Source organism: Gaeumannomyces tritici, assembly GCF_000145635.1.
Source record: "Gaeumannomyces tritici R3-111a-1 unplaced genomic scaffold supercont2.3, whole genome shotgun sequence".
Classification (NCBI taxonomy): domain Eukaryota; kingdom Fungi; phylum Ascomycota; class Sordariomycetes; order Magnaporthales; family Magnaporthaceae; genus Gaeumannomyces; species Gaeumannomyces tritici.
Window position 1 is genome coordinate 5,905,402 of NW_008804547.1, and position 16,697 is coordinate 5,922,098.

A 16,697-nucleotide genomic window follows, 5' to 3' on the forward strand; every position below is an offset into this window, starting at 1 on the left:
CCCAACTTTACGGCTCTCTACTAATCCTGCAATACACGCTTTGTAAAAAACCTCGACCACATTGGATATGGGTTTCTTCATCGCACTCGATTGCTGAATTAAACAACAGAAAAATTGGTTTCGTTGCCGGGCCATTATGTTTTACAACTAGGGAATCAAGCATGCTATCTAACCCAAACCTCGACAAATCGTGTACGTCGTGTACAGGGTATCAAAAACAACAAGGAGAAAGCCAAAGGTAAATGCTCCAGAAAAAGCAAGTCGGTATATGTTCCAAAAGAAGAGAAAAGCCAGCACGGCAAAAGTGAAGCCGAGTGAACATCATGACACAACTCGCCCGCCTACTTGGGCACGGGGCTGGGCACGGGCGGCGTCCCGCCCAGCGGCGGGGTCGTGACCACGAGGGTGTCGGGGCTCTCGTCGTCCGACGTGAACAGGTCCCGCGCCGGCGGCCTCAGCAGCTCGTCGAGCGGCACCGACGGGGAGCCCACGGCGGTGGGTGAGGGCGACGTCGTCGGCTTGTCCTCCCCCTCGGCCGCCGGCCGTCCCCGGGGTGGTATGGACGGCGGTGGCGGGCTTTCCTCTTCTAACCCTTTCCCCTTGCCCTTGCTCCTGTCGGACCGGGGCGGCGAGGGCGTGCTGGGCTCCGCCTCCTCGACGATGGTGGGCGGCCGGATCTCCCGCTTCCTATCCGCGCCCTCGGACATCCTAGGGGAGGCGGCAGCCGCAGGGGGTGTAGACGGTGGTATCGGCTGCTGCTGCTTGGTGCCGGCGCCCACCTCGCTGCCACCGCCGCTGCCACCGATGACGACAGACTCAAGCTGCGCCGTGGTGGCGGCCGCGGCGTCGCACCACACGCGCAGCTCCATGTCTTGGGCGAGGGCCTCGACGGCCAGGCCCCGCACGCCCGCGACCACGACCTCGGGCCGTTCCCACGCCAGCAGGCCCGGCCGCCCCGGTGCGCGCTGCGCAAAGGCGACGTCGTACCGCGAGCGGCCCCACGCCGGGCACACGTAAGGCTCCCCGGCGCAGGCGCCCGCGGGCAGCTCGGCCAGCTCTGCGAGCTCGCTGCCCGACACTGCGCCCGAGCCGTCGTCTTTGTCGTCGTCGTCGTTGTTGTTGTTGTTGTTGCTGTTGTTGTTGTTGTCGTTATTATCATTATTATTTGGAGAGGTTGCGCTCTTCTGTCCAGCGCCGCTCCCGCCGCCACCGCCACCGGCAGCTTTCTCCACATCCACTTCGTCGCCTGCCTTTGTTTCGGTAGTAGGCACAGAAGCGACAGCAGCGGCAGTAGGATAGGCGACCGGGGAAGCGGCGACGGCGCCGTCCCCGCCTAGGAAGACGGTGATGGCGACCCTGGGCTTGCCCGCCCCCGGCAGCGCTCTGGCGCGGGCCTCGTCGGCCTCGGCCTCGGCCTCGCCGTGCGCCGCGCACTGCGCCCAGAACCGCAGCGCGTACTCGGGCCCGGGCAGCCACGCCAGGTTGGCGAGCGTGACGACGCGCTCGTACGTCAGCGTCGGGACCGTCGACGTCGTCTTCTTGTAGTCGGAGTAGTAGCCCTCCTCCTCGGCCGCCGCGGCGGCCGCCTGCACGTCGGGCGGGAGGAGGAGCGCGGCGCCGCCGCCGGCCACGCCAGGCCCGGCGAGCAGCCTCAGCATCTTGATGATGAAGACAAGCAGGCCCGTGGGCGAGTCGCAGAGGGCGTAGGCGATGGTGTTGGGCTCGCGCAGGCCCAGCGAGCCGAGTCCGGTTGCTTCATGGGGGTTCGGTGCGCTCTTGCTGTTGCCGGCTGGCGCGCTCCCTTTGTGGTCTCCATTGCTGCCCCCAAGGAGCGACTTGCGCCTTTTCGCCAACAACCCGTTGCGTGGCTTGGAGCGGCCGCTCGCCACGCTGCCCGCTCTCCCTCCCACACCCGCACCAGAACCGGCCTTGGAAGGCGAGAGTGCGGCCAAGTCCTCCTTGCAGTAGCCCCAGATGGCCAGCCCAAACAAGCTGATCACGAGCCACTTTGCAAGCTCTACAACCGACGACGACGACGCCAAGGACGGCCGCGCAAGGGGCGGCGAGATCAAGTGCACGCCCCGGCACGACTCTCTGTGGTGAGTGGCGAGGCGATCGAGCAGCAGCCAGTCGACGCGAGCGGGCGACGACCGCGCGCTGGCGGCGCCCGTGGCCAGGTACCGCGCGTAGCCGAGCCGGCGCATGAGGCCGTCGAGCAGCTCGGCCGACGTGGGGACCGCGGGCGCGCCGCTGGGCAGCGCGTCGCTGAAGCCCAGTCCGGGGAGTGAGGGGACCACGACGTGGAACGCGGGCCCGCCCCCGGCCGCCGGGTCCGTCAGCGGCGCCGCCAGGTGCGCCAGAGACAGGTTGGTGAAGGGGAAGGGCGGGACCAGCAGCAGCGGCACTGCGCCGAGCTGCGGGGAGCGGAAGTGCAGAAAGTGGACGCGCGGAGCCGGGGGCGGTGCTGTCGCCGTCGCCGTCGCCGCTTGCAGGTAGTCGCCGCCGCCGGGCAGGGTGAGTGAGGTGCGGAACTGCGGCAGGGTGTTGAGGCGGGCCTCCTGGTCGCGCCACGAGAAGCGCTCGAGCCAGTAGTCGATCAGCGGCTCAACTGACGGCTTGGGCTCCCACCAGTCGGCCGAGCGTGGACCCGCGTTCTCGTGCGGCAGCCTCGTGAGCTCCAGCTTTTGCCGTGTGAGATCGAGGTACTTGCTCGACACCTTTTTCTCTCCTCGTGGTCTGTTGTCAGCATTTCTGCACCATCTTTCGTGACATGTTCTTTACGTGGCGGCTGACGCGCCCAGTATCTCCCTTCTCTCTTCCCATTGTGCGCCGCCTGGTGTGTTTTGGCTGCACATCCGAAAATAGGGGGGCGAGCCAAAAACGCCCCTGTTGTCCAACGCAGCGCTCTCTACGCGCCAGCGCGGGACTCCCCCACAGGGATCTGCAGCCTTCGGCGTCCGATCTGACTTGCAGGAACCATCCCTCCCGGGCACCGGGCTCAACGAGCGCCGATGGGCAGACACGAGCGCGGGAAATTTTCCGCACAAGGTAGAGTAGTAGACAAAAAGACAGGCGAGACTTACATGAATTTTGTATGGCTTCACCTCGTCCCCCACCGCGGGGGTCTCGGGCACGAGCGCGGCCATGTCTGAACGCTCGGCTGGGCCAGACAGCTCTCGATATCGGGGGCCAATAAGTCGAAGGTGCTTGGCTTGTCAGTGACTGAGAAGGCGGGAAGGAGATGGATGGCACGTAGTCGAGTCAGTACATGGCAGGTGGGTGCTTTCTAGAAAGGGTGGCACGAGTGGGCATAAGAAGAGAAAATAAGAAGGACGCGTCTGGAGCGCGAAATGAGATCGGATCGTGGGGTCAAGACGTAATGGGGGAGGAAGCTCGTGGGATAAGAATAAAATAAAATAAAATGGACTGGGGAAAAGAAAATGGGAAAGATCCAGAAAAGGAGAGGTGAGGGGGGAGTCAGCGAAGGAATAGGCAGGTCATATCAGGGACTTAAAGGGCAGCATATCAACATCATTTTACCTGCCTACCCGCCCCTATAAAAGCTGTGATGCAGAACAAGATTGGTGCCGCCTCCCCGGTCAGTCCTCTCTGTCTGCGATCCCTGCTGCAGCCGCGGTCCTAGGGGAAAAAAGAAGAACAAGAAGAAGCACACACACACACACAGCTACTCCAGCGCATGGCCTTGCATGGACGCCTAATAACCCGGCCGACCCACCGAGCAAGTCGACCTGCTGGGTGTCGTCCCCCATTCGCCTCCCCCGGCCGCTCCAGCCATTGCGAGCGTCTGTGGCTTGACGGCTGCCCCTCCCCTCAACATGACAAGGGAAATACACCATACGAAGGGAGAAGATGGTGCGACGACCTCTGTGCCTCCCCAAATTCCGCTGCTAGTCGGCTCTGGGCAACAGGGTAAATGCGCGCGTGTGGCTCATGTCGCAAACAAAGAAGCACGCCCAATGACGGGGAAGCCCTGTGGAGTCTGAGGATGCCCTTTTGCCCACCACTGTTTCCGGGGCCGCCCGTTTCCTTTTCGACCCAAAGGGCAGGCAGCGCGTGGGCGCGGGTTCTTCCCGCTACGTGCGCGTGAGTGGTGGTTCCTTGAAACGGGGGTGGCGGTGCCCCATCTCGCCCTGCACTTCCACGCAAGCCCTGGGCCCTGGTGGAGGGTACCCTTGTTGATCATTTCCGAAAGGCGCGCGATGCTACCGTTTTTTTCGTTGGCCAACGCATACAGCACAGCGCGGGACCACTTTCTGCCCACGTTATTTTTTTTGTTCACCATCAGGTTTTTTGTCATAAAAAAGATGAGGAGGCTGGAGGACGTAATTGTAGTCATCAATATCATTGTGGTATATACCAGACGCGGGGAAATACCTAGGGACGGGGGACGGAGTCAAAGTGAGTGAATGAGGTGAGACGGTGGGAACCCACAAGAAAGACGAAAAACAGAGGGAGAAAGCGCGCGCGCAACAATTCCACCCCACCCAGATAGTCCATCCCTGTTCAAGCCGCCCGATAGGCTGGAGGCGCACTCGCCACACTGGCGCTACACACCAGCCACGCGTTCTCTTTTGCCATCCTGAGGGGATCGTCCATTTACAAGAGAAAAGCAGGGCGAATGCTTGGCTGTCAAGTTATCCTGCCGCTGACGCCTTGCCATCTCACCGCTGGAGAAGTCATGGAAGCTTGTTTTTACCCCGTCGTACTGTCTTTTCTTCCTGTCGTGTCCCCCGTCTTTCAGCCGCCATGGCCCAACTTTCGCCACCTCGGCGACGCAACTCCCGATGCTGCTGTTGGTGATGAAAGAGCAGATGGAGGGATGGTGAGGCAAAAGCACGTTCTAGGCTCCGAGAGACGGGCTGCAGGAGTCGCAGAAGATCGTAGCTGGATACCAATGGCTTCCATAGGGTAAGCAGAAGGCTCGACATCACAGCCGTCGCCCCCCAGAAAGACAAAAATCACTGGACCAGGCGGAATAGACGTATACTGTTACAAGGTTGTCGAAACCAATCGAGAATTCAAAACGAACTAGAGAAAGAAGCAAAAGGGATAAACCAGACAGGGCGAGAGGAACACACACAGAGAGCCGGGGCCAAGGGGATGTACACTCATAGCAGCTGCTAGACAGGCAAGGTAAGGGGCGCCGATCAGCACGTCGTCTGCGCCATCAGGCTAGGGTCTCGACCATGACGACAACCGCCGGGAACGTCTGCGAGGAGGCAGAGAAACCGCCCCTCCGGACCTAGCGCTCAGCAGCGCCCGCCCTGCCCTGCTCCCCCCGTTCCCGCCTGTCCCCCTCGCCACCCCCTCCTCCCCCCCTGCCCGCCGCGCCCAGCGACTCGGCCGCACCTCGCAGGTTGATGGCCCCGATCCTGGACACGATGTTGCTCCCGACCGCGTCGACGGCGCCCCTGGGAGACGTTAGCGACGGCCCCGCCGGCGGCGCCGTGTTCTGCACCACGCGGAACAGCTTGATGGCCGTCGTGTTCCAGATGCCCGCCGTGCCCCTGGCCGACGCCAGCTCCGCCGCGAAGACGAAGCTCCAGACGAGCGACTCGTACCAGCCCAGCGCTAGCGGCGACCACTCGAACGAGTGCACCCGCGGATCGCCCGCCTCCACCCCGACGAGCTTGGTCGTCCGGATCTTCTCCAGCACCTGCTTGCTCGTCGCGTCGCCGCCCGCATCCGCCAACGACGACGACAGTGCCTGCCGCGGGAGCAGCGCCGTCAACTGCTGGGTGAGCGTCAGGATCGTGTGGAGCGGGAGCTCCGGCAGCCAGCTGTCGATCCACTGTGCCGTCGGCTCAAAGTAGCCCACGGGCCCGGATAGGCCCAGCGAGCCGCCTCCGCCGGGTCCGCTGCTTCCGCCGTTGTTCCCCGACGAGCTCCCCAGCGACGTCGTCGAGTTTTGCCGCGAGAAAGAGTGCGCTCCGGCTGGCATCTTTCCGCGTGCCTTCTCCGACATCCCCCGTAGTTGCGTTGGTAGTGCCTCCTGAGCCACGCTCTGGCTTCCGCCGGTGCGGTTGGTGGACGCAACTGAAGACGCTCGCGATGGCGCATCGCTCTGCGCCGGCGTCGGCCTCGACTCGTCTTCGTCGCTGCTGTCCTCGTCGTCATCATCGCCGATGGCAAATGTGCTGTCCTCTTCGGCCGCGCCGCCGCGGCCCTGATGCGACGTCCTGGAGTTGGGCGTCGTCGGACTGGTCAGGCTCTCCATCGAGTTGCGGTTCGAGCCTATATCCAGGGAGTCTGCCACAGATCCATCCTCCTTGCGCCGTCTTTGTCGCCTTTCTATCTCCTCTTGCCCACTCTCCAAAGTGAAGTTGCGAAGCAATTCAATCCGCTTCCGATTGCGTAGAATTGCGAGAACAAGCTCGGGGTTTTCTGCCCAGTGGTCAGCAGCTTCAGCTTTCGTTCCCAAGGACAGTTCAGAAACTTACTTTGATATTTATGCTCGATAGTAGAGTTGAGCGATTCGAGTAGCGCTCGAAGCAAGTCGTGATTCGATTCATTAGCCAGCAGGAAGGATGGTGATGACATGGAGCCAAAGAGGTGCATGAGCCGCGAGCACGTCATCGTGCTGAGGCCTTCTAGATATGGCGCAATGTTGTTGATGACGGCGAGGAGGGCAGGGTAGATAGCTGTAAGCTTCCCCTGGCTAGTAGTGATGAGGTTGTAGATAGACTGGTTCCGGCCAAAACCGTTAGATATCACAAGATTTGGAATTCCGCGGATCCCACACACACGGAACGCAGATTTCAGTACGTCCGACTCACCTGGATAAGGAAGTCCCCGTATGTGCCCCTAAATCCGGGGATGCGGATGGCCGGTGGAAGCGTGTCCTGTCCCTCAAACGTCTTGTTGAGGTTGACGCCAAAGTTCCGCTCGACGCTCAGTGTCTGCAGCAAGAATGCGCACATCCTGACCACCCCCTGCTTCGAGCCATCGCTCTTGTACTCGAGGGCGTAGAAGAGCACGAGTATGACAAAGTCGTGCGCGCGCTGCGTGTCGATGATGTAGGACCGGAACCGCTTGTTGCACTGCGTGATCTCCCAGAACAGCATGATGATCTCGGGCGCGAACTTGACGTTGGCCACCGACGACGCCGCCTGCGCCCCCGGTATGTAGGACGCGTTGCCCGACAGGGGCTGGTTCAGGATCCGCGTCATGCCATCCACGATGAACTGGAAGTCCTGCGGCCGGTGGAGCCGCCCGAGGAAGTGGCGGTAGTAGTTCTTCTGGCCCTGGTCCGGGATCGGGTACAGGAGCACGACCAGCAGGAACTGCAGCGTGTGCGTGACTAGCGCCTGCTTAGGATCCTTGAACACGAGCGTGTTGTACGGCACGCGCCAGCTCGCCGGGTTATACTTGAGCGTCGTGTTGAGCAGCGAGCACAGCACCGAGAGCACCACCTGCTTGTCCGGGCACGTGCAGATGTGCGTTAGCGCTCGCACCCCCCTCTGCGGCAGCACCCCCGCCGACATGTACATGCTCTGGCCGCCCAGCGTGAGCAGCAGCCGCAGGATCTCAGTCCGGTTGTTCTCCCATTCCTTGGTCGTCGCGATGGCCGTGTTGCAGCCGACGCCGCTCTGCCATATCGCGTAGCTGACCTTGGGCTTCCCCTGCGTCTGCCTCGGCACCGTGAACTCCCCCATGAAGAGCAAGTCCGTCAGCGCCTCGATCAGCTCCTCGGCGAGCGGCTTAGCATCCTCAAACCCGTCCTCCGTCATCGTCTTGCTGGACGCCTTCTTGCTGGAGGGCCGGGCCTGCGTACGCAGAGGCACCCCTTCGTCGTCATAGTCGCCATCGTGCTCGTGGTCCGTGGCCACCGAGGCCGGTGACATGGGCTGGGAGTCGTCGAAGAGCACCTCACTGGCGATGGTGGCCCTGCGCGTGCGCTTCCGGCGGGTACCCCAGAAGAACTTCTCCTCCCATGCCTGCAAGGAGTCGAGCTCGTATAGGTAGGGCAGGATCCGCGTCAGCACGCGGATGCAGTTGAGCGCCTCACGCTCTGGCGCAATCTCCGGGTCTGGGAAGGAGGGGTGGTGGCGTAGTATGAAGAGCCGCGACGTCACGGCGAGTATCAACGTCTCGATGTTCTCGATCGCCTGGTCTCGGGTGCGACGGATGTCGGCGGGCGCGAAGAGGCTGAAGATGTCCTCGGACGACTCGGGCAGCTCCCAGAACTGCAGCGTAAGTCGAGGCGGTTAGCAGGAGCTGTCCCCTGGCAGACGAGCAAGGTCGATGTGCCTATCATGCAGTGGGGGTGTGGCCGGAACAGGGCACGAACCGAGGTCCAGTATGGGTCGTCCGCCGGGATGTGCCGCTCTTCAGAGAGCCTGAAGATGCCCTTCTTGAAGACAAGCTTAGAGTCGCTAGCGCCCATCTTGACGCTCGGCAAGCATGCCGCGACTCTCAGAAATCGCTTTGCGTCAGATCTCAGGAGTACGTGCTATCCTTGTTAGGTAGTCTTAGTGATCCCCGTGCAGGAAGCATATCATCAGCAGCGCCAAAAGCCCAGGCGGCCCGTTAGCATTGCGCAATCGTCAAGAATGAGGCGCCGCTGGACGGTTTGGCTTTGCGTGTCGTCACCTCAAGCTACAATATGCAGGGTGGGTCCCACCGCTCGTGGGGGAGACTTGATGCAGAGTCTGGACCGGCAGACAATTTGTCGCTGGCAGAAGTGGGGTATGTATTAGTCACCAATGTGTACCACCAGCCTAGGCGCTTCTGTGTTGTGAGCACCAGTCTGGCATCACTGGCAAGTCGTGGCTGCAAAAGAACACGGCATCGATCAAGACGCCAAAGATACGGTTGGCATCAACTAGGTACCTAATTTATTGTTTTATTTTTTTGTATTTTTTTTTAATTGGGAGTCCTCAGGTCTCGGGGTCCCAGACTATTCTCCAGTCAGTGGGCGAGCACTGCAGGCAACCGACTTGCCCGCCCTTGCCCTTCCCAAAGAGAATCCTGAAAAAGGCCCTGCCAGCGATGTGCCGTCGCCATCAGGCCTCCTCCAATCCTCTTGTTCCTTTGCTGTGCTGTGTTACCGGAGATGAGCCAAGCCACTTGATACATTTCCTCCGAGAATCCAGTCGCCCAGACTGATTAGTTCTCTTTCCTTGTCATCTGATTATGTCCCCTCGACAAAAAGGGGCAGTGCGGTTTTCCCGAGGCCTCAGCGACCAATAGCCCAAACCCTTCGTTGAAGGGTTCAGCACCCAAATCTCCTCCTGGAGATAGGTGCAAAAAAGCTCAAGAGGGTATCATAAACCGTCCCTCTTCTTGGTGCAGTCGCACAAGTGTCGCGCCGTCCCAATGCGCGATGCCATGCCTCGTGAAAAAGGAAAAGAAAGAAAACAAAGTCCCAGCCTAACTCGTGCCTCTTCTATGTGCCTCCCATGCCAGAGAGCCTTCCGACACGCCGTGGCGACCAGAGAACCGAGAAATCCGCTTTTGTCTATGAATGCAAATGCCCAGCAACAAGGAAAGAAAAAGCCAGAGATAAGAGAAAAGAACGCATCGAAAGAAAACGTAAACGACCATAGAAAAGGCGGCCAAAAACTCTATGCGGTAAACGCGTGCTTTGGTTGCCGGAAAAGCAGGGACATGACCGTCATTAATGCGTGAAAAACCAGATCAGGGAAAAACCTAAGATGAGTAGATCCCCAAGATCGAGTCCGCATTCCAGTACCTGCACCTCTCAGGCGCTTCCTGCGGTGTTTCTGCCCGCAACGTATCCCCCGGTCTTCTTGCGTCTAATGGGTATCAAGAACAGGGGTGCGCAGAAACAAAGAGATGCGATCTATCGTCGTAGCCTGGGGAAGGTGCCCAGCATCCGAAGCCTGATGTTCCGGTTCAGACCAGACACAGGGTGAGTCGGTCATGAAGTTGCCGCCTCATAAACGTGTTCCGAGACGGGCATATCGATGGTAAAGGAAAAGAGAAAAGAGGGAAGAAAAGATGCGTCGTAAAACGAAAAAGGTGATGCGGGCGAGTGGAGGCCTCGAAACAAAGCGTGCTTTGGTCCGTGTGGCAAAAGGCGGAATCTGAGGCGGGCTGTCGGCTGCGAGCTCGACATCTACCACCAAGACTGGCCCCCAGGGTTGCCGTAGCTGCCGCCACCGCCGCTGTAGCCACCGCCGCCGCCGCCGTAGCCGCCACCACCACCGCCGCCGCCGCCGCCGTAGTTGCTGCCGCCACCACCACTGTAGCCACCGCCGCCGTACGAGCCTCCGCCGCCGCCGCCGAAGCCGCTGCCGCCACCAGGAGCCCGACGGAAGTCACGGTTGCCGCCACGGCCACCGCCGCCGCCGCCGCGACCGCCACGGTAACCTCGGCCACCGCCACCACCGAAGGACTTGGCACGAGCCGAGTTCTCAAGGAACGAAGGAATCTCCTGCTTGGCCTCCTGGAGAAGCACAAGCAGAGACTGAGCAACGCCGATGTTGTCACGGGGGTTAAAGAAGGCAGTGGCGACACCAGTGTTTCCAGCACGGCCCGTACGACCAATGCGGTGGACGTAGTCGTCAATGTCAGTGGGCAGGTCGTAGTTGATGACGTGGGTGACGTTGGGGATATCAAGACCACGAGCAGCAACCGCCGTCGCGACAAGGATGGGGCAGCGACCTGTGCGGAAGAGCTCCAGTGCGCGCTCACGCTCACGCTGAGTGCGGTCACCGTGAATCGCGGTGGCGGGCAGGTTGCGGTTCTGAAGGAAGTACGACAGCTCGTCCGCGTTACGCTTGGTCTCAACGAAAACAAGCGTCAGGCCACCGGTCTCCTTGTCGTTCTCGAGGAGATCGATCAGGAACGAGTCCTTGTCGTCCTTGCCATGGACCTCGATGACCCGCTGCGTGATGTTCTCGGAAGTAGAACCAACACGACCGACAGACAGGAAGACGTAGTCCTTCAGGAAGTCGCGGGCGAGCTTCTGGATGTACTCGGGGAAGGTGGCCGAGAACATGAGGGTCTGGCGGTCGTTGACATTGGGCATGTCCTCACCCTCGACAATGCGGCGAATCTGAGGCTCGAAACCCATGTCAAGCATGCGATCAGCCTCATCGAGGATGAGGTACTTGATGTTGCACAGGGAGACGCGACCACGCTCTATGAGGTCGACGAGACGTCCGGGAGTGGCAACAAGCAGATCGCAGCCGCGCTCGATTTGACGAAGCTGGGAGCCAATGTCGGCACCACCGTAGACGACGCAAGGACGAACCCAGGAGCGATAGGCGAACTTGCGGGCCTCATCATAGATCTGTGACGCCAACTCACGGGTGGGCGCCAGGATGAGCGAGGTGGGGAAAGCGCGGCGCTGACGACCGAAGCCGCCACCACCCTGGTTGGCGGGGATGGCCGAAGGGCCAGTGAGGAAGGCCTGCGAGAGGATAGGGAACAGGAAACCACCCGTCTTGCCCGAACCAGTCTGGGCGCAAGCCATCAGGTCACGACCACCCATGACAATGGGGATCGAGTACTTCTGGACGGGGGTTGGCATGTTGTAACGCGCGAGAGCAATGTTGGTGATGAGGTGGTCATCCAGGGGCGGGTTCGTGAAGCTGAGGACAGGCTCCGGAACATCGTGACCAGTGGCCTCGACGGGGATGTCGTCGTACTTCTCGAAGTTGATACCGGTGTGCTGCTTTGACGGGTCGTCGGGTGTGCCGAAAAGCTCACGCTCGACGCGCGGGTTGGCCGGGCCGGGGACGTGCTTGCCATCCCGCCACTGACCATCGCCGGAGCCCCTAGCATATCCGCCGCCGCCGCCGCCGCCGCCACCAGAGTTGTTGTTGCCGCCCTGACCACCGCCGCCACCGCCGTAGGCAGTGGGGTTAAATGAGGGGCGGTTGCCGCCGCCGCCGCCGCCGTAGCCACCACGCGGCGGGCCACCGCCCTGTCCGCCCCAGTTGCCGCCGCCACGGGTGTCAAAGTCCTGAGCCTGGTTGCTTTGGGGTTGTTAGTACGGGGATGAGGAAAGATAAAATGAGGTGAGGAGCATCTGATGGCTATGTCAGGACGGATGGTACGTACCCAGACCATGCGGACTTGTTAAGTCCGTTCGCACCGGCAGGAGTCGGGTCGTTGTTCATGGGAGGCGGGGGTCCGTTCATGCCAGGACCACCGACCTTGCCTCTCATATGAGGCGGGATGTAGGATCGGGGTCCGGCTCCAGGACCGCCCTGGCCCAGGTTGAGGCCACCCATGTTGAGTTGATCAGCCATCGTCGCGGTTGTTGGGATTCGCGAGGCGTTTAGGTGAGCGTGTTCTGAGGTGTCTCTCGTTTGCGACTTCGTGTGAAGCGTTCTTCTGCTTATCTTCGTGCCGGCAAAAAGGCGGCGCGAGAAGGGATCGACAGAGGAAACGACGGATTTCTGGTCGAAATCAAACAAGGGCCCGAGAACTGAGCGGGCAGAGGAAATCTAAATGCGGCGTGAAAACGCGACTCGAAAAAAAGAGAGGCGAGGAAGTCGGCACAACTTCCAAGAGATCGCTTCTCAGACGGAGAAAGGTCTATTAAGTTTTCGCGCAAACGCAACCGATTAGAATGAGAGGGGTGAGGGACGTCTTTGAATCACCCTCGTGAAGAAAACAATCTCCAAAAGGGAAAAGAAAAGACGACTGTGGCAGGGTCCAAATAAAAAAAGAAAAGCGTTGGGAGAGGAGGATGGATTAAAAAATCCGAGTGTTTGGGGAAGGAGGGAAGGGTTTTTCTCCAAGAAGGCGGCGGGAGAAAAAAATCGATCGCAGAAAAAGAGTTTGGAGTTGTGTAGGACCCACTCAAGCCTCTTTAGGTAAGGACTGGTCCTGGGAGGTGGGAGGTGGCGCTGCTGAGGGAAGGGGTCATGGAAGCGCTGAGGCGATGTGGAAGCCAGGCTTACCTGGCCCCGCCTGCTTACCAAGTCGGGCCTGGTTCCGACTCTAATTGAGCGACTCAGGACATGGATAGAGGGCGTGTGGGCGTGCACCGGCCAAGGGGCGCACACCTCAGCCTAATCAATGAGATCACAAAGCCCAGGCGGGCTGCCAACATCAACCACATCGCCGAAACACCACGATCCCCAGCAATGCCCTACATTGCCGGAGAGAGCTCCGAACCCCGAGACCTCATCTGAGCCGCACCTCTGCGTGGTAGTGTCGGTCCGCCAGAGAGCAAGGTGACGCCGCGACCGCTGTTACTCTAGGTGACTCGCAGGCGGGCGCACCTGGACGCTCAGCTCAGTCGAGGTGAGCCCAGGCGGGACCTGGCCACAGCCATCGACACAATGTGTATTGTCTCGTTACTTTAATTGTATTTCATCAACGAACAATTCATAGATACTCGTTGTACGGCCTACTCGCGAGTTCGAGTCACCAGCTTCGATCAATATTTTGACCAGTTCAAACGAGTGACCTTGTCCGTGAGACAGCTCAGTTGCGTTCACAGTTTGCAGGTTTACAAAGTGCTATGCCGTTGCGTTGCTTTTTCCCACCAAATCATACTCCATACCTACTAGGTAATCAGGCGCTCGTGTTTGAATCGCTTGCTGCAGCTTGTTGGGCAGCTCGTTGGAGGCCGTGGGGCCATGGCCATAGCCAACGCGGCTCGCTGAAGCTGCCAGATCGGTGTTCTACACAGACGGTGTTTTTAAACATGTGGGCACCTTGGCTTTCAGGGTGCGAAAGTGAGTGGGAAAGCAGGGCTGCGTGTCGGGGGCAGCGGCACGGAGAGATCCGGCTGGCACTCAATGTTTGTTGCTCCCGCAGCCAAACCCAATTTGGGCACAGGCCTCTTCCCTACAGCCGACGCTGCCTTACAACGCACACACCCATCTTTGACGTTCGTTTATTTTCCCCCATAGGGCCGCGACAAGACATTCAATGGCGATGCGGCGAGTTGGGCACATGAGCGTTCGGGCACCTTGGTTGACACTGGCAGACAGACAGGCAGGCAGGCAGGTATGCACTGACATTCGGACCATTTCATCCATTCGCCCCCAACCGCAGTCGTCATATGGCGGCAACACCGAGCCCACTGTTGCGTTTTTTCTTGTTCGGTTGGAGGTGGGCGGGCTCCAGAGGGATGATCCCTTCCAACGAGCCTTCTAAGCAAGCCCACCACAGACCGTCGTTCGGCCCAGGGATGGGCTTCAGGCAGCGCTCACTTGACCGCTCGCGCTGGAAGGCTCCACCGCGCTGCGTCTGAAAGGACGCAGTTCAAGCGACAGCGGGCGTGGCGGCTTGGTCCCAGTGGCCACCTTCCGCCCTCTCGCCACCATTGAAAGCCCACAGGAAGACAGGCACTACGGGCGGTAGGCGTGTTGTGTACAGGTACCCAGTTCCTTCGTTTTTCCTTTCTTTTCTGCCATGCTCTCCCATGCCTGCCCCTCCAATGCTAGAGCCCAGTTGGGGTGGGTGGGACACACTTCCCGCCAAAGCCCCAACCTTCCAGAAACCACACCGCTCTCTTGGGACGAACTCGCTTGGCGTTGCAACAGCGGACACCTGCATGTGCAAATGGCCTGCCCTCCGACTCCTCTCCTCCCTCCCCCTTTCCTCTCATTTCTCTGTTCCTCCTTCCCCTCTCCTCACTCACTTTTTCGGTTGCTGCATGCAACCTGCCTCGGAATACTCACCCGCTGCAGCCCCTGATTTGCGCACATGTCCCCACCGTTACCTGTGTCCCCCTATTTTCTCACCGTTCCCTTCTTCTTTTTGTTATTCGATTTTATTGCTTCTCTTGGGCCGGCCAGCCAGCCCCTTTATTTGGACGCCCCGTCCACATCTGTGGCTTCGGTCTGTCGTCATTGGCTTACCCGCGGCCTCTAGGCAACCAAGGTGCATCGCTTGCTCATCGCCCGGCGCCCCTCGCTGTGACTTGGCTGTGTGCCGCCGGCCTGTATGTAGGTCGGGAGGGTCACGTCGAGGCGATAAGGATGACAAGGGCCAGTGACATGACGGCGTCGAGTTGGTCATCGGGCGTTTGGTCATCAGAGTAGCCTGATCGACCTCGCCTGGCACACGCATTCTCGATTCTCACATCACATATGGTGAAACCTCACATGTCGGGTTTACTGCGCTTTGAGTCAGTGAGGCCTGTAGCAGTCGGCCAGCCTTCCTAGTGCGGCCTGAACGCTTAGGCGTTGCTGTTTGCCGCGGCGCCTGACTTGCGCCCAGTGATGTTCTGGCAAGGCCCAAACGTCACACGCGATCACGCTCCTTGAGATCGAATGTCCGCCGTTGCCCACTTTCTCCCATGACATGTCGTTTTCTTGCCAAATGTCCATCGATAGCACCTTGCGCCCGGTCTAATAATACAAACGTGCATGCATCCCAAACGAGGCCCATGGCGAGGCGAGGAGGAAACGTGAGCGTGGCACGACCGAGAGGTATCTTGTTCATCATTTTCTTAATTTTCCTCAGGCACTGTGAACCACCTTGTCGTCATCAAACTCGATATCGATTATGCCGTCCTTGGTCACCGCCTTGACAACCATGCCCTTGAAGTCGATGGGCAACCTCCTCTTGAGCTCGTCCGTGCACATGTTGAGAATCTTGATACCCTGGTGGAGGGTGATATCGGGGTGGTGGTGCTTGTCGAGAATCGACAGGCAATAGTACCTGGATAGAGCCACTATCAGGACCAGCTCCATACATCTAGGTAGCGAGGAGCTGGTGGAAGGGGGACTCTGGGATATGACTTACTGGGCGTAACCATGTGCCGCATACGGGACCGGTGCGAGGGCCGCGAGGTAGTCTAGCCAGTAGAGGCTCGGCTTGTGGGTGATGGGATCGACGCCGCCCAGGAGCAGATTGACGGTGTATGGCTTGCGCGATCGGAGGCTTGACGCCAACTCGCCCCGGACGAAGTGTGCCAGGGCCGAGGGCGACAGGTCAGTCTCATTGCGCATCGAGTAGAGCTTCGCGTTTGCCTGGATGTATTCGGCGAACTGGACTAGAGGGCGGGGACGGCGCGGCGATCAGCATGACGTCTGCACAGCCCGGCACAAAGCCGACATTCGCGGCGGAGGCGGGGCCGGGAGTATCGGGCACTGCAAGATCAATATGTGTATGAGTTCGTACTTGTATCGCCCGGCTCGCCCGAGAAGGCGATCAGGGTGTGCTTGTTCAGCTGCCTCGTCTTGTCGTCCGACGCCTTCAGGATCGTGGCTCCCCGCATCGCGGCCTTGGAGGCCGCGATCAAGGTGAAGTCCTTGCCCGTGATACCCAGTAGGACCTCCCTGGAGAAACGAATTTAGCACATGATACGACTGTGGAAGACTGGGTCGGGGCGGGGTATTTGACGCACATTGTGAATAGCGGTTGGCGATGCTGCAGGGTGTGGTGTTGGGTGGCTTCGTTCCGTCTCTGAAGCTCTCGCGAGTATCGTGCCCGGGACCTTGACGGAGCTCCCACCTAAGCTGCAACTGGTGGGCCCAGCACTATGAGCGGGCGGCAGCAACCTGGGCTGGACTGACGCGCACTCAGCTACAGCCTGTCGGAACAACTTTAGTGGAGCCTTGGCCGCTGAGAAAGCCCGGTTATTCCGCTCCCAGGTGTTGTTGCCGCAAAAACGCACCAGACTAATCGGAAAGAGAGCCCCACCTCCAATTGGTCTCTGCCAAATGGACCATCCCACCTTGCCGATGGGACAGGGAGAAAAAAAGTTTGAGTCGCGCAGGGCGGTGCGGATCGCG

General features: G+C 60.0%; 5 protein-coding genes across 5 annotated transcripts; all 5 read right to left on the reverse strand.

Moving 5' to 3' along the window:
- Positions 1–103: 103 nt before the first annotated feature.
- GGTG_07093 (epoxide hydrolase) lies at positions 104–3,417 on the reverse strand. The gene is made up of 2 exons (XM_009224917.1): positions 3,084–3,417; positions 104–2,717 (listed from the first exon to the last, which is right to left on the reverse strand). Exons 1-2 carry the CDS (start codon positions 3,144–3,146, stop codon positions 342–344), a joined length of 2,439 nt encoding a protein of 812 aa, XP_009223181.1. The 5' UTR covers positions 3,147–3,417; the 3' UTR covers positions 104–341.
- Positions 3,418–4,496: 1,079 nt separating this feature from the next.
- On the reverse strand, positions 4,497–8,652 carry GGTG_07094 (hypothetical protein). Its single transcript, XM_009224918.1, has 4 exons — positions 8,312–8,652; positions 6,798–8,207; positions 6,462–6,705; positions 4,497–6,405 (listed from the first exon to the last, which is right to left on the reverse strand). The coding sequence occupies exons 1-4, from the start codon at positions 8,405–8,407 to the stop codon at positions 5,264–5,266; spliced, it is 2,892 nt and encodes a 963-aa protein (XP_009223182.1). The 5' UTR covers positions 8,408–8,652; the 3' UTR covers positions 4,497–5,263.
- Positions 8,653–8,811: 159 nt separating this feature from the next.
- GGTG_07095 (hypothetical protein) lies at positions 8,812–12,759 on the reverse strand. Its single transcript, XM_009224919.1, has 2 exons — positions 12,055–12,759; positions 8,812–11,969 (listed from the first exon to the last, which is right to left on the reverse strand). The coding sequence occupies exons 1-2, from the start codon at positions 12,243–12,245 to the stop codon at positions 10,103–10,105; spliced, it is 2,058 nt and encodes a 685-aa protein (XP_009223183.1). The 5' UTR covers positions 12,246–12,759; the 3' UTR covers positions 8,812–10,102.
- Positions 12,760–13,407: 648 nt separating this feature from the next.
- GGTG_07096 (hypothetical protein) lies at positions 13,408–14,760 on the reverse strand. Its single transcript, XM_009224920.1, has one exon. It carries the CDS (start codon positions 14,509–14,511, stop codon positions 14,218–14,220), a length of 294 nt encoding a protein of 97 aa, XP_009223184.1. The 5' UTR covers positions 14,512–14,760; the 3' UTR covers positions 13,408–14,217.
- A 256-nt stretch (positions 14,761–15,016) lies between these two features.
- On the reverse strand, positions 15,017–16,667 carry GGTG_07097 (proteasome subunit beta type-2). Its single transcript, XM_009224921.1, has 4 exons — positions 16,310–16,667; positions 16,084–16,241; positions 15,706–15,955; positions 15,017–15,621 (listed from the first exon to the last, which is right to left on the reverse strand). Coding segments are annotated over exons 1-4 (612 nt in total). The 5' UTR covers positions 16,312–16,667; the 3' UTR covers positions 15,017–15,419.
- Positions 16,668–16,697: the final 30 nt, after the last annotated feature.

Bases quoted from the DNA above. Each gene is read 5' to 3' on its own strand.
- GGTG_07093 (XM_009224917.1), bottom strand. From the start codon at position 3,146: ATGGCCGCGCTCGTGCCCGAGACCCCCGCGGTGGGGGACGAGGTGAAG. The intron at 2,718-3,083 runs GTAAGTCTCGCC...GGAGAGAAAAAG, and splicing joins TGAAGCCATACAAAATTCAT to GTGTCGAGCAAGTACCTCGA.
- GGTG_07097 (XM_009224921.1), bottom strand. The intron at 15,956-16,083 runs GTACGAACTCAT...CCCGCCCTCTAG, and splicing joins GGGCGAGCCGGGCGATACAA to TCCAGTTCGCCGAATACATC. The intron at 15,622-15,705 runs GTAAGTCATATC...GGCTCTATCCAG, and splicing joins GCGGCACATGGTTACGCCCA to GTACTATTGCCTGTCGATTC.
- GGTG_07094 (XM_009224918.1), bottom strand. From the start codon at position 8,407: ATGGGCGCTAGCGACTCTAAGCTTGTCTTCAAGAAGGGCATCTTCAGG. The intron at 6,706-6,797 runs GTGAGTCGGACG...GGCCGGAACCAG, and splicing joins ACGGGGACTTCCTTATCCAG to TCTATCTACAACCTCATCAC. The intron at 6,406-6,461 runs GTAAGTTTCTGA...ACCACTGGGCAG, and splicing joins TATCGAGCATAAATATCAAA to AAAACCCCGAGCTTGTTCTC.
- GGTG_07095 (XM_009224919.1), bottom strand. From the start codon at position 12,245: ATGGCTGATCAACTCAACATGGGTGGCCTCAACCTGGGCCAGGGCGGT. The intron at 11,970-12,054 runs GTACGTACCATC...ACAACCCCAAAG, and splicing joins AACAAGTCCGCATGGTCTGG to CAACCAGGCTCAGGACTTTG.
- GGTG_07096 (XM_009224920.1), bottom strand. From the start codon at position 14,511: ATGCAGGTGTCCGCTGTTGCAACGCCAAGCGAGTTCGTCCCAAGAGAG.